Source organism: Oncorhynchus mykiss, chromosome 23, assembly GCF_013265735.2.
Source record: "Oncorhynchus mykiss isolate Arlee chromosome 23, USDA_OmykA_1.1, whole genome shotgun sequence".
Classification (NCBI taxonomy): domain Eukaryota; kingdom Metazoa; phylum Chordata; class Actinopteri; order Salmoniformes; family Salmonidae; genus Oncorhynchus; species Oncorhynchus mykiss.
The window spans coordinates 38532321-38547702 of record NC_048587.1 but is presented as its reverse complement, the minus strand read 5'-3'; the positions used below and the strand labels follow the sequence as shown (position 1 = coordinate 38547702).

Here is a 15382-nt window from a genome sequence, read left to right as displayed (position 1 = left end):
AGGAGACTTGTGCCTCTCGAGGAAAGCAGACACTTAATTTCATAAGTGCCAACCAAGCTCCGGAATGTAAATGGTTTGTCTGCTGTTCATCTAGATGTCCAACTGACACACTTGGCAAACATAACTAGTTTACATTAACCTTTGGCTTAAATGGATGAGAGGTCAAGTTGGGTCGGTGCAAGGTGAGGGTCACACATTAAAGGTCCAATGCAGCTGTTTTTATCTCAATATCAAATCATTTCTAAGTAACAATTAAGTACCTTACTGTGATTGTTTTCAATTACAATGGTCAAAAATAAACAATAGCTTCTTAGCGAAGAGCAATTTCTTAAGCAAGAATTTAGCTAGGACTGTCTGGGAGTGGTCAGAGTTGGGAGGGGAAACTGAACTAGCTGTTATTAGCAGAGAGGTTTGGAACTCTTTCTTATTAATCTATTACCTAATTTACCGCCTGGTGAGGTCACCAGGTAGGCCAAAACATCCCACCAAAACAGGCAGAAATTTCAAGTGGTCTTTTTCAAACCGCTCTCACACTAAAAGGACATAATTTTCACGTTATTCCAAACTCGGTGTGGAATTGTATATAAAACACAAGAATATCACATTTTTGATATTCCTAGTTTATGGCTTTTTGTAAAAACCGACATAAATAAGTTTAATGTCAAAACTACTAATAAGGCTGCTTATCGCTCAGTTTATACAATTTAACATCAAACATAAGATTTATGGAGAGTGTACTGCATTTATTATCTTCAAGATAATGAGCCAGCCTGTGATGTATAGTGAAGGTGTTTTTCAGTCATTGTCTATTCCAATGATGTGAGCTATATCAAACAGCTGATATCACACACGATGGAGGTGGTCTGTACAGGAAGTGAGTCCGCTTGGAGGATGTTTTGTCTTAAACCCCAGGGATGTTTCTCAATCATGATCATCTTCCTATTGCTCCACTGGCTTCATTCTTCATTTCCTTTAACACTGAAGCTGAACATATTTCACCTCTGAGTGAAACTGCTTGAGTCTCTCTTAGGTGTCCGCATGCATTCCATCTGAAACAGTACGGAACAGTTTGTATATATTACGCCAACGTTTTAGCCTTCATTCAGCAAATTTTTATTTTTTACATTTTTTTGTAAAGTGTTAGTCTTATTTTTAATAAGTTGAAATAAAGGATCCCAGAAATGTTCCATATGCACTAAAAGCTTATGTCTCCAATTGTGTGCGTAAATTTGGTTACATCAAATAAAATAACATTTTATTTGTCACATACACATGGTTAGCAGATGTTCATGCAAGTGTAGCGAAATGCTTGTGCTTCTAGTTCCGACAATGCAGTAATAACCAACGAGTAATCTAACTAACAATTCCAAAACTACTACCTTATACACACAAGTGTAAAGGGATAAAGAATATGTACATAAAGATATATGAATGAGTGATGGTACAGAGCGGCATAGGCAAGATGCAGTAGATGGTATCGAGTACAGTATATACATATGAGATGAGTATGTAAACAAAGTGGCATAGTTTAAAGGGGCTAGTGATACATGTATTACATAAAGATGCAGTAGATGATATAGAGTACAGTATATACGTAGACATATGAGATGAATAATGTAAGGTATGTAAACATTATATTAAGTAGCATTGTTTAAAGTGGCTAGTGATATATTTTACATCAATTCCCATTATTAAAGTGGCTGGAGTTGAGTCAGTGTGTTGGCAGCAGCCACTTAATGTTAGTGGTGGCTGTTTAACAGTCTGATGGCCTTGAGATAGAAGCTGTTTTTCAGTCTCTCGGTCCCTGCTTTGATGTACCTGTACTGACCTCGCCTTCTGGATGATAGCGGGGTGAACAGGCAGTGGCTCGGGTGGTTGTTGTCCTTGATGATCTTTACATCCCTGTTCGTGAACGTTTCTCCTTTGCCAAAATAATCCATCCACCGGACATGTCGCATATCCAGAAGCTGATTAAATAGGATGATCATTACACAGGTGCACCTTGTGCTGGGGACAATAAAAGGCCAATCTAAAATGTGCAGTTTTGTCACATAACTTGACATCTGTGGCATTATGTTTTGAGGGAGCCTGCAATTAGTATGCTGACTGCAGGAATGTCCACCAGAGCTGTTGCCAGAGAATTTAATGTTAATTTCTCTACCATAAGCCTCCTCCAACATCGTTTTAGAGAATTTGGCTGTATGTCCAACCGGCCTCCCAACCACAGACCTTGCCAGCCCAGGACCTCCACACCTGGCATCTTAACCTGTGGGATCATCTGAGACCAGCCACCCGGACAGCTGATAAAACTGAAGAGTATTTCTGTCTGTAATAAAGCCCTTTTGTGGAAGAAAAACACATTCTGATTGGCTGGGCCTGGCTCCCCAGTGGGTGGGCCTTTCCCTCCTGGGGCCCACCCATGGCTGAGCCCCTGCCCAGTTATTTGAAATCCATAGATTATGGCCTATTGAATTTATTTGAATTGACTGATTTATGAATTGAAAAATTGTTGATATTGTTGCATATTGCATTTATATTTTTGTTTAGTATAGATGTAAAATTGCGCGACCTAAGCGCTCCTCTACAAAAACATCAGAATTAATGACCAGTATCTTGAGTTATCTATTAATTCAGACTTTTTAGGTAGTGTATACTGGCTATGGTATCTCAAAATTGACAAGCGGTACTATTGACACTTTTTTTCCCTTCTTGTTTTTCAAGTGAAGGTCAAAGGAATGCGAGCACACTTTCACCTAGCCAAACCGAAGAATGCGGAAGCCTTTTGAGTGACAGTTTTGTACTTTGAGAAAATGAGGTCTTACATTATTCCAAAGGTCCTTTAGTCTTGTCCGCTTTTAGGTATATTCTGTCTATTTCTAAGCATCAGTTCATATTACAATGCATTGACCATCATCATACAGGCCTACATACTAACCAACATACTCTGTTATTGATGCGATCCATGAATGCATTGCATTTGCCTTCTACTCACACTCTCTCTTTAGTCCCAGCGCACACACAAGAAGCTGAACTACAGGAAGTGAAGTAATGTAATAGAATGTGAAGGAAATGCAGCACGTTTTAGTCAGATGACCACAGAGGAAGGCTGTTCATTCCAGAAACACAGAACATGGAATGGTTCAGGTGTTCTGGTTGAATCGCTACACCATTAGATGTGTGGCGTGGATGTTTGTCTGTCAGTCGTTTCATGTCGGGAGGAAGAGCATCAGGGGGAAGGAAGTGTCACACAATGACCTAGCCTCTTTTTTTTGCCGGAATTGACATTCAAAACCCAATCTGCTTCATGCCCCTTTGTGGATGCTACAAGGCTCTATAGACACAATAGGCTACATCTGGTGTATAGTGTAGAGCAGTGGTTCCCAAATGTTTTATTGTCCCGTACCCTTCAAACATTCAACCTCCAGCTGCGTACCCTCTCTAGCACCAGGGTCAGCGCACTCTCAAATGTTGTTTTTTGCCATCAATGTAAACCTGCCCCACACACACTATATGATATATTTATTAAACATAAGAATGAGTGTGTTTCTGTCACAACCTGGCTCGTGGGAAGTGACAAAGAGCTCTTATAGGACCAGAGCACAAATAATAATATAATCAATAATTTCAAATTTTATTTAGCCATCTTACATATAACACTTATTTGTTAATTGAAAATTGTGAATAATTCACCACAGGTTAATGAGAAGGGTGTGCTTGAAAGGATGTACATAACTCTGCAATGTTGGGTTGTATTGGAGAGAGTCTGTCTTAAATCATTTTCCACACACAGTCTGTGCCTGTATTTAGTTTTCATGCTAGTGAGGGCCGAGAATCCACTCTCACATATTTTTCAAGACCGGATACTCTGAGCGCAGCCCAATCCAGAAATCTGGCAGTGGCTTCTGATTTAAATACAATTTTCACAGAACCGCTTGTTGCAATTTCGATGAGGCTCTCTTGTTCAGATATTGGTAAGTGGACAGGAGGCAGGCCATGAAAGGGATAATGAATTCAGTTGTTTGTCATCCGTTTCGAGAAGGTACCTGCGTAATTGCGTACCAAACTCCCTCAGGTGCTTCGCGATATCACATTTGACATTGTCTGTAAACTTGAGTTTATTTGATGGAAAGACCTGTGTGTTGTCCTTGTTAATGCAGATACAGGAGAGCTCAAACTTCTTAAATCATAGCCTCAATTTTGTCCCACACATTGAATATAGTTGCAGAGAGTCCCTGTAATCCTAGATTCAGATCTTTCAGGCAATTTTTTATTATTTTTTTTAATTTTAATTTTTTATTTTTTTTAAACATCACCCAGATAGGCCAGTCGTGTGTGAAACTCGTCATCATGCAGGCGGTCAGACAAGTGAAAATTATGCTCAGTAAAGAGAACTTTAAGCTCGTCTTTCAATAAAAAAAAAAGTCAATACTTTGCCCCTTGATAACCAGCGCACTTCTGTATGTTGTAAAAGCGTTACATGGTCGCTGCCCATATCATTGCACAGTGCAGAAAATACAGTGCTGTGAAAAAGTATTTGCCCCCTTTCTGATTTCTTATTTTTTTTGCACATTTGTCACACTTAAATGTTTCAGATAATCCACATTTTTTAAAATATTACACAAAGATAACCCAAGTAAACACAAAATGCAGTTTAAGTGATAATTGTTTTAAGGGAAATAATATATCCGAACCTTTATGGCCCTATGTGATAAAGTAATTGCCCCCCCCCCCCCCCCCCCCCCCCACAGTAAATCATGAATTTACTGTGGTTAATCACATTTTTTGGAAAGCTGAGTTCAATTTCACTAGCCACACCCAGGCCTGATTACTGCCAGACCTGTTGAATCAAGAAATCACTTAAATACAACCTGTCTGACAAAGTGAAGTAGGCCAAAAGATCTCAAAAAGCAAGACATCATGCCGCGATCCAAAGAAATTCAGGAACAGATGAGAAACAAAGTAATTGACATCTATCAGTCTGGAAAAGGGTTACAAAGCCATTTCTAAAGTTTTGGGTGGAGTCCGGGTGAACAACTGATTAGGCCGGGAGGTGGGCCTCAGGGATAGCTTCGGTACTGGGTAACTCGGTGGGTGCTAGCTAGCTGTGAAGATCAGGAGAATGGTCCAGGGATTACGGCAGGAATACGGCATTGTAGTGGAGAGACAGTCCGTTACTGGTAGGCTGGCGAGTATTATCCAAGCTATAAAAAAAAAGGGCTGGTACCTGTGCAGAAGTTAAAGGCCGCTAGCAGTGGCTAACAATGACTAAATAGCTTGAGGCTAATTAGCTGGTTATCGTCTGATGGCTAGGTGGTTCTTGCTATAAGGTCTAGAAATGAAAAATAATATCGGTTCCGTATCACATTGGGTGAGGCAGGTTACCGGAAGGTATACTTGAACTAAAATGGAGAAGAGATTGAAAATAAAATAGAAATGTATACAAAAAAAGATGAAAAAATACAGAAGTACACGAGAGGACGAACAAAACACGTCTGCACTGCTACGCCATCTTGGCAATCATGACCAGGGGTGTTCTCTTAAGTGTATGAGTTCGACCATTTTCCTGTCAAAATGTAACAAGTAATTCTGGGTGTCAGGGAAATGTATGGATTGAAAAAGTACATTATTTTCTTTTAAGTACAGATACCCCAAAAAACAACTTAAGTAGTACTTTAAAGTATTTTTTTAAGTACATACACCACTCGAAAAACTTGGATCCCACCAAATCATGCATTGGTGCCACCAACTGTAAAAGTTAGAGGCACCAGGGGAAAATGTTAGGCTGGAATCCTGTAGTAATTAACTGTTAATTTGCAATATAGCCTAATGGCTTGTTTACAGTCTGTCTATTGATATGTCTATAGACAATTGTCGTAGCGATATCATGAACGTTCTATTGTCGTCTGACATTAAACTTGTCGTTATGAAAAAGTACACAAAACGGCAGCCTCTGCATGACATCAGCGGCCCGGTGCTCCAAAAAGCATATTTTCTCTATTTTAACACTAATCTGTTTAAAATGAATTCAGTAAATGTCAGCCTAGCAAGCCAAGCAACTAAAAGCAATTTTCTAAACAATGCTTTTTGTCTGTTGCTGGCTAGTTAGCTAGCTGGCTAGCCAGATCAAATAATAAAATGCCAGGGCTGACTTCTTGACCCAGTCCAAATCAGTGTTCCCTGATTTAAAGACACTGTTTTCACTGATGTCTTAAATATGAATCCACCACTAGTATCATGCCCCATGAAGTGAACAATGTACTTTCAATGCTCAGTTCACTCTCCATCTGAACCATTTGACAAACCCTTGATAAAATAGGGATAAAAAGGCTGCTGCTATGTACAGAGGAGGACCAAAATGCTTTACATTTGAGTGTTTTCTGACACTCATTCAAAAAGGAGCAGATTGTCTCTTTCAGCCTTGCAACCGACCCATGCTGGACACCAGGGTTGCAAAATCCAGTAATTTTCCCCCAAATTCCCAGGTTTTCTAGAAAGGATTCTGGGTTTTGTGCTTATTCCTGTATGATTCAAGGAAAATTTCAACCTGGATTTTTGGAATACCAGGGAATTTGGGGAAAGTTACTGAAATGTTGCAACCCTACTGGACACGGAGCAGCACTCCAAACTTCCCCTGCAGTTTAGAGCACCACTCAGTAGTCTTAAGAGCACAATGCCAGTGAAGACTGCATGCATGTTCTCATTCATTGCTTCCAGGCAAGGAGAATGGACAGCCTGGACCGCAATCCAAGGAATCAAACCAGGTGCGGAGAATGGCATTGTATTGCATCTTTGTATTGCATCACAGCTATGAGCTGTGTCAGCCAATGTCATAGGACTTTTGTTATCGCTTAGATTCTCAGCACATTAAGGCTTACTTCCCATCGTCCACTCTTAGAGGCTGTGGATAAAGGGGTATTACTCACACAGAGATGTTGGTTACCTCGGACTCCAATCCACATGTATCCTCAAAGTGAAAAGTAATTGTCTACCTGGTCTGAGTGGCGGATCACCTTTAGATTAAGCTTAGTATAAGGTACAATGCTCTACCCCTTGTCCAACCTCCAAAATGTGCACCGTTATGAACCTAAGACATTAAATTCATTGCCAAAATTACACAATGGAAAGCAGTAAACAAAATGAGTGGAATGAGTTCTTTCCATGTGGTTAGCTTTTTTTTTCATTTGTATTTTCAATCATTACAAGTAAATAAGCATGGGCCCAGATTACAAAAACGACATGTAATCATTCATCATGACTCCTGTTATAACATATATACACTACCGGTCAAAGGATTTAGAACACCTACTCATTCAAGGGTTTTTCTTTTTACTATTTTCTACATTGTAGAATAATAGTGAAGACATAAACTATACAATAACACATGGAATCATATAATAACCAAAAAAGTGTTGAACAAATCAAAACATATTTTATATTTGAGATTCTTTAAATAGCCATCCTTTGCCTTGACAGCTTTGCACACTCCTGGCATTCTCTCAACCAGCTTCACCTGGAATGCTTTTCCAACCGTCTTAAAGGAGTTCCCACATATGCTGAGCACTTGTTGGCTGCTTTTCCTTCACTCTGCGATCCGTCTCATCCCAAACCATCTCAATTTGGTTGATGTTGGGGGATTGTGGAGGCCAGGTAATGCAGTACTCCATCACTCTCCTTCTTGGTAAAATAGCCCCTACATAGCCTGGAGGTGTGTTTTGGGTCATTGTCTTGTTGAAAAACAAATGATAGTCCCACTAAGCCCAAACCAGATGGGATGGCGTATCGCTGCAGAATGCTGTGGTAGCCATTCTTAAGTGTGCATTGAATTCTAAATAAATCACTAACACTGTCACCAGCAAAGCACCCCCAAACCATAACACCAAATCGCCCATGCTTTACTGTGGGAAATACACATGCGGAGATCATCGGTTCACCCACAACGCATCTCACAAAGGCACGGCGGTTGGAACCAAAAATCTCAAATTTGGACTCCAGACCAAAGGACAAATTTCCACCGGTCTAATGTCCATTGCTTGGGCCAAGAAACATAGTCAAGTCTCTTCTTATTATTGGTGTCCTTTAATAGTGGTTTATTTGCAGCAATTCGACCATGATGGCCTGATTCACACAGTCACCTCTGAACAGTTGATGTTGAGATGTGTCTGTTACTTGAACTCTGAAGAATTTATTTGGGTTGCAATGTCTGATGCTGGTAACTCTAATGAACTTATCCTCTGCAGCAGAGGTAACTCTGGGTCTTCCATTCCTGTGGCGGTCCTCATGAGAGCCAGTTACATCAAAGTGCTTGATGGTTTTTGTGACTGCACTTGAAGAAATGTTCATTTCTTTAAATTTTTTAAATAGAGCTATCTTCTGTATACCCTCCACCTTGTCACAACGGATTTGCTCAAAGATGTTAAGAAGGAAAGAAATGAACTTTTAACAAGGCACACCTGTTAATTGCAATGCATTCCAGGTGACTACCTCATGAAGCTGGTTGAGAGAATGCCAAGAGTGTGCAAAGCTGTCATCAAGGCAGCTACTGGCTACTTTGAAGAATCTCAATTTGGATTTGTTGAACACTTTTTTTTGTCGGTTACTACATGATTCCATATGTGTTATTTTAATAGTTGTGACGTCTTCACTATAATTCTACAATGTAGAAAATAGTAAAAATTAAGAAAAACCCTTGAATGAGTAAATGTTCTAAAACTCTTGACCGGTAGTGTATGTTATACTGCTAAGGGTTGTTATGGTTCACTCTGGCAGACACATTTATTTATAATTCGAACCTCAAATCCCTTTCATATTGTGTTGTATTTCACACATATTGTATTTCAATTCAGCACTTGTCAAGATACCAAGTTAGTAGGTTGTTCTTCAAGTGGGGAAATGGTAGATGGGGTGTGATTTGGAGTCAGATTCGGTTAAGCTTTTTGGAAGGCATTTGATTGTACAGATAATGACAACAGCAACTCTGTATGAAATGTGGCTAAAATATAAACTTAACATGCAACAATTTCAAAGATTTTACTGAGTTACAGTTCATATAAGGAAATCAGTCAATTGAAATAAATTCATTAGGCATTAATCAATGGATTTCAGATGAATGGGAATACAGATATGCAACTGTTGGTTACAGATACTTTTGAAAATATGGGCCTCACCATGGGTCACAGGTTCTCGTCATGGTATCTCTGTGCATTCAAATTGCTATCGATAAAATGCCATTGTGTTTGTTGTCCGTAACTTATGAATGCCCACACCATAACCCCACCGACAACGTTGAAATCAGCAAACCGCTCACCCACGCAATGCCATACACCTGGTCTGTGGTTGTGAAGCTGGTTGGACATAATGCTGAATTCTCTAAAACAATGTTGGAGGCAGCTAATAGTAGAGAAATGAATATGAAATTATCTGGGAAAGCTCTGGTGGATATTCCTGCAGTCACCATGCCAATTGCACGCTCCGTCAAAACTTGAGACATTTGTGGCATTGTGTTGTGACAAAACTGCACATTTCAGTGGCATTTTATTGTCCCCAGCACAAGGTGGTATATAATGATCATATTGTTTAATCAAATTCTTGATATGCCACACCAGTCAGGTGGATGGATTATCTTGGAAAAGGGGAAATGCTCACTAAAAGGGATGTAAACAAATTTGTACACAAGTTGAGAGAAACATGATTTTTGTGGGTATGAAAAATGTCTTATCTTTTATTTCAGCTCATGAAACATGGGACCAACACTTTACGTGTTGTGTTTATATTTTTGTTCAATGTATTTACAAATTCAAGGTGTTTTTCTGCCCTCTCCTTGTGAAAAGAGAACACTGCAACACACTTGACTTGTGACAACTAATGGTCAGGCAAATGCACAATACATATACAAAATGTACATTTCTGAATAACTACTAATTTAGCTATATTAAGATGAGCTCTTTTACAACACCGCCGCAAACAACTCCATCACATCTAAGACCCTATCATGTCTCTCCTCCCAGATCTGCCGTCTACAGCAGCACCTGTCTGCAGGGGAGCACCAGCAGGACCTCTTCTTGGGTCAGCCTGCAATGTTTGTCTCCCGGAACACCCAGCCCCCCACCCACAGCCTGGTGGAGCTCATCCAGCTGTGTGGGGGCACAGTCTGCAAAACGGTCCGGCAGACAGGCCTCTGCATAGGGGAGTACAACGGCAAGAGACCAGAAGGGAGCAGGATTCTCTCCGAGCAGTGGGTGCTGGGTAAGATGTCAGCCCAGTGTTAATTCATGTGTAGCCCTTTTACTCTCCATCCCATATACAGGTTGGAAAATGTAGATTACATCACTGATAAGCACTTATATTGGAACACAGTGGCTGTACAGAGCAGGCTCTGGGTCACCGCTTTACTGCGATGTATGGGATTCAAGTTCTAAGCCGGAGCATCACCCGCAACAAGATGCCCCCATCCTTCCCGCAAATTGGGTTACATTTGCACATTGTAGTGTTGTCTCAGTAAGGGGAGTGCTGTAAATCAAGATCACTCGATGTGTTCAGAAAGATGAGAAGTCGAAATGTATAAATACGTCTTTGTCACACAAGCAAACCACACACCCATGAGTCCAAATGTGCACTTCACATTTCCAACTCATGTCATTTACAGCATCGAAATGTATGATCGCAATGATGCTTTACAGTTACAAGAAGGACATTGCGTCATACCCCAGGTTATTCTGAACAAAATGGGCCTATGTTCTGTGTTGTGAAGAAAATGGCCATGGAAGTCTCACCTGAATGCACTCATGACATTCCATATGCACCAAAATGGTATTGTTCTCTGAAGTACCTTGGGAAAGCCTAACACTGCAAGGTCATATTTTATAACTTCACTAGTCATGTTGGCAATAGAATAAGCTTTCGAATGATGCCCACCTGACCCAGATTGCGATTTGTGATGGGCTGGGTTTGGATTGCGTAACAACAGTAATTGCGTGAAGGTGGGGTGCATCGCTGCATTCCAGTCAAAAAACTGTGCTCATTCAGTTCTTTAATGGAACAGCTAGGAGAGCTCCAGAAAGCATCTAATAATAGTTGAAGGCTCTTTCCTTGTTATAAAAGTGCATTGAAATGACTTAGGAACTGTGCACACTTTGAATAGCTGTATAGCCACTTGGAGACACCTCTCACTCAAACCCTTGACATTTTCAGTTTCTCATGTTGCAGCTACCCCAAATGTTAATGAATATTTGTATTATGTTACTAAATGTTGTGATTTGTTTTTCGATTGTGTGGTGTTACATTTGGCTTCAGCTTAGAATATTTATGTAAATTGAAGTTTTTACCCTCTGTGTCATTGTTTCTTTAACAATGGTATTCATTGACTTCCTTTTTCCTCTAGATTGTATCACACATCTCAAGCAACTTCCATATGAGAAGTATGACTTGGAATGGAAGTCCCGGTAATATGAAGTTGGACTCAAACATGGAGAACACACATGGAAATCGTTTTGGCTTTTTTTTCTCCCTTGAATGTGAATTGACTTTCTACTGTTATTGCATTCTATTTAATAAAACGTTTACCTTGTCAGAATGTTCTCATCGCAGAATAACTTTGCAGGTTTTTTATTTTTTTTTATTTGATATAGACTGAAGTATAAGGACATCTCTATTTGTGATTATTTGTCACAAAACTAGTCATGTCAGTCCATCCACTCATCACAGTTCCAATTCAAAGATGAGTCTATTGTCAAAGCAGTGCTTTAATGTCATAGGAGTTTACTATGCATCAAAGATAGCTGGTTATATGAGGTTATAACTGATCTGGGACCAGGCTAGTGCTTATACAGTGTCTATTTAACAATTCACTTAGTAATTTACTGTCAAGTTATACTGGATAGCACAGGTCACACACTTGTCAGGTTTCATCAGACACACACTATCTAAATAACTTTAAAACTCAGCCTTAGTTTTCGGCAGATCTTGCTTTACTGCTGCTGGCATCTGGCACTGACACCAGGGTTAGTTCAATGCCGGGTCCTTGGGACAACCTTACCCTAACCTTAAAGGCCCAGTGCAGCCAAAAAAATGTGATTCCCTGTTTATTTTATTTCCACGGTGAGGTTAGAATAATAGTGAAAATTATAATGCCCTTTTAGTGTAAGAGTCGTTTGAAAAGACAGCCTGAAATGTCAGCCTGTTTTGGTGGTAGAATTCTTGCCTGCCTGGGGAATTAGTTACAAATAACAGTTCCAAACCTCTCAGCCAATAACATCATTTTTCATTTTCTCCTCCCCACTCAGACCCCTCCCAGACATCTTGCAAAATTATTGCTAAGAAGCTATTTTATATACCATTTTTAATTTAAAACAATCACAGAAAGGTACTTAATTGTTACCCAGAAATTATTTGAAATTGAGATTTAAAAAAATGACTGCATTGGAACCTTTATAACGTTTTAAATGTCAACTTAAATGGGGGTGATGTCAGATGGGATGTCTCAAGTATCCCGTTTAGACTTTTCCCTGACACCAGCACATTAGCAACTGTCATCCACCCTTACCAACCACCAATCTCAGAACTCTTCTTTAAACCAATCAGCTTGCACAATGTTGGCAAGCGGCTTACGCCTCCAGCCTCCATCACACCAACAGTGTCATTGCATTTTGGTACACCAGAAGTACATTAATATCCAATGGAATGCTCCGTTTACCTTGCAGCATTGCATTGCAGAGGCAGCTGCAGTGCGTTATGTGTGGTGCATATGTTGGATGTTATCGAAGTATGCATCAAATTGAATAATTCAGCAGCTTGACAGAAATGGTAGCGGAAGGTGAATGTTGGACTTATGTTGCACACATATCCAGGTGATGCTGCGTACCATTTTGCGCTAAAGACTAGGTGTGATCGAGGCGTAAGGGTAGGGTTTAGGGTCATTGTCTTCAGTCAGATAGAATGACCTCAGTCTACACTGATTCCGCATTTATGTGGTAGTTGGAACTAGGAAACGGACATTTGCGACTTGCCAAATATTTGTAGTTATACAGGTGCCACTGCTACCTTCAACCAGTTAGCAAGTCGGACATTTCTGAGTTTCCTCGTTTCGAGTAGTGCATGATGATGATGAGGGACGAGCGTAGCATAGGAGTGACGCCATATGACATGACACTAGAGGTGCGTTCAGTTTGCTACTTTGCGGAACGGGTTTGTACTGTATGACAAGTTTCCCCAAAACGTTCTTGTACTTTCTTGAACAGACTTTCACCTTGATCACACCTACAGCATCATTGCGCAAATTGGTACGCAACAGCAAGCTGGCTACAGCATACAATTTGATAAATACAAGGTAAGTGCCACACAGAATGCGCTGCACCTGCCTCTGCAACTCAATGCTGGAAGGCAAACACCTTGATCACACCTACAGTGTCTTTGCGCAAAATAGTATGCAGCATCACCTGGATATGCCTGCAACAGAAGTTCAACATTCACGTTCTGCTACCATTTCTATGCATAGTTTGATGCAAAAAAATATATAAATCCAACATATGCATCACAGAACATACTGCAACTGCCTCTGCAACACAATGCTGCAAGGCAAACTCAGCATTCCATTGGAAAGGAATGTACTAGTGTACAAAAATGCAATGATGCTGTCGGTGTGATCATGTGTAATGAACTTCTGGTGTACCAAAACCCTGTCAGTGTAAGCAAGACGTTTGAAGTACGTTTGGCGGGTGTGGCTTCAAGCAATGAAATACGTATTTAAAGGGAAGTAGCGATGCTGGCAGCGTCCTACAACCCTTCCGGTGTTTCAACTGGTCGTTCTCTACTGCAGCGTGGTACGGATTACCCAGGTACGGGTGAAGTTTAGGGTATAGAAGCCCCAAGGACCCCAGATATCATTAATCATTATTAAACATGGATATAATTTCAATACCCAATGCTATGCGGGATCATTGGGATGTCCCGACCTTAACCCCTACTTTATTAATTTAAAATTGCATTTAAAATGTTAACTTCAGTGGAGTAGAGACGTTCCAATGATACCGGATAGCACGGACCAATCGTAATTGCTTCTTCCCTCCTCCTCAAACCACATTGGATGAGAGAGCCAGAAGTCCTGCCCCTCCGACCTACTCCTCCAATGGGTTTTGAGGAGGCGAGGAAAATGTGATTGAGATTTCCCCATTGAGTCCATGAGGAGGCTTGTGTGTGACTTTGGTAGAGGTAGTTTTTGAACTAAAACTTCACTGTTGACCGAGGAGAATTTAAATGCTAAGCGTGTAGTAATGATTTACCACTGCTGTTTTAACCGTGGTTTTGTACGAAACCATTCGTTTGGTTATTGTGCCGGTTGAACAGTGTTTAGCCGCAAAGTAAATCAGCTTCGCAAGCTAGGTAAAGTTAGCTGGCTATCGGAGATTCGATGTCGTTTGCTGGTTGTTACATTGAGATGTTACGATATTCCTAACGTTGACATGTGGTGTTACTATGTGGCCGTTGTATAAGCTATATTTGCAACTTCTCATCCTAGCTTACTTTCAACCGGAAATAGTCAACCGAGAAGTGAACGTGCATATATATATCTTATAGTTATAGTGTTCAACTAGCTATAAGTGTGCAGTAGTACAGAATGCTGCTCTCCCTGGTTGTGCACACATACTCGTTGCGGTACTGGTTTCCTGCAGTGGTAATGCTAGGCACAGCTCCGGTTTATGTGCTGTCATGGGGTGCATGTCGTGTGCTAACCGCTGTCCTCCCATCAAGACTATACCGCAGGATGGACGACCACCTCTATAACATATACCAGAGCCTCGTCCTATTTTTCTTCGAAAACTATACCGGGGTGGAGGTGAGTAGGCCTGCATTTAATTTTAAACACTCTCATTAAACTGTTAGGTCCTAAATGGATAGCTGATTACACGTGGGGAATCCTCACTGCAGTCAACCTACCCTGAAAATGATCGGTCAAGCCATAGAATTAAGTGCGCGCATACACTGCACATTATGGTATCACGCGAAATATGCTTGAAAGGAGAGAATCTCCGATCTATGAACCTCTTCTGAACATATTTAGTGTTGCCAGTGAATTGTATGATGACGTGATGTTTACACCCAGTTACTTGATTCAAAAAGTGAGGTGAATTTGTATCGACTTTATTCACCGAGGTAAAAAACAGTTTCAAGTTCGATATTCGACGGATAATCGCGCTTTCAAACCACTTGAGCCAAAGGCTCCAAATAAGTGTCATGATGTTGGAAAAGTTGCGCACAACATTGCACAGGTCTTATTTTCACGATGTAGACATTCATTTGCTTTCCAAAGCTAATAAGCATGTGGAAATGTGAGCAGCGATTTTTATTCCTAGTTGAATTAGTTAGGGAGCGTGAACAAAGTACAAACTTT

At 40.5% G+C, this 15382-nt stretch overlaps 2 protein-coding genes across 5 annotated transcripts in view; both read left to right on the top strand.

The window, feature by feature from the left end:
* Nucleotides 1-11569, top strand: part of mcph1 (microcephalin 1) — a 49793-nt gene extending 38224 nt beyond the window's left edge. For all 4 annotated transcript variants that reach the window (XM_021580958.2, XM_021580960.2, XM_036960422.1 and 1 more), the window contains 2 exons: nucleotides 10005-10242; nucleotides 11378-11569. In XM_021580958.2, coding sequence (XP_021436633.2) covers nucleotides 10005-10242; nucleotides 11378-11442 — 303 coding nt within the window. In that variant the 3' untranslated portion in view covers nucleotides 11443-11569. The remainder of the gene's footprint in view (nucleotides 1-10004; nucleotides 10243-11377) is intronic.
* A 2287-nt stretch (nucleotides 11570-13856) lies between these two features.
* Nucleotides 13857-15382, top strand: part of LOC110502710 (1-acyl-sn-glycerol-3-phosphate acyltransferase epsilon) — a 56724-nt gene continuing 55198 nt past the window's right edge. Inside the window, exon 1 of the mRNA XM_021580957.2 lies at nucleotides 13857-14827. Within this exon, the coding sequence (XP_021436632.1) occupies nucleotides 14609-14827 (219 nt within the window). The 5' untranslated portion in view covers nucleotides 13857-14608. The remainder of the gene's footprint in view (nucleotides 14828-15382) is intronic.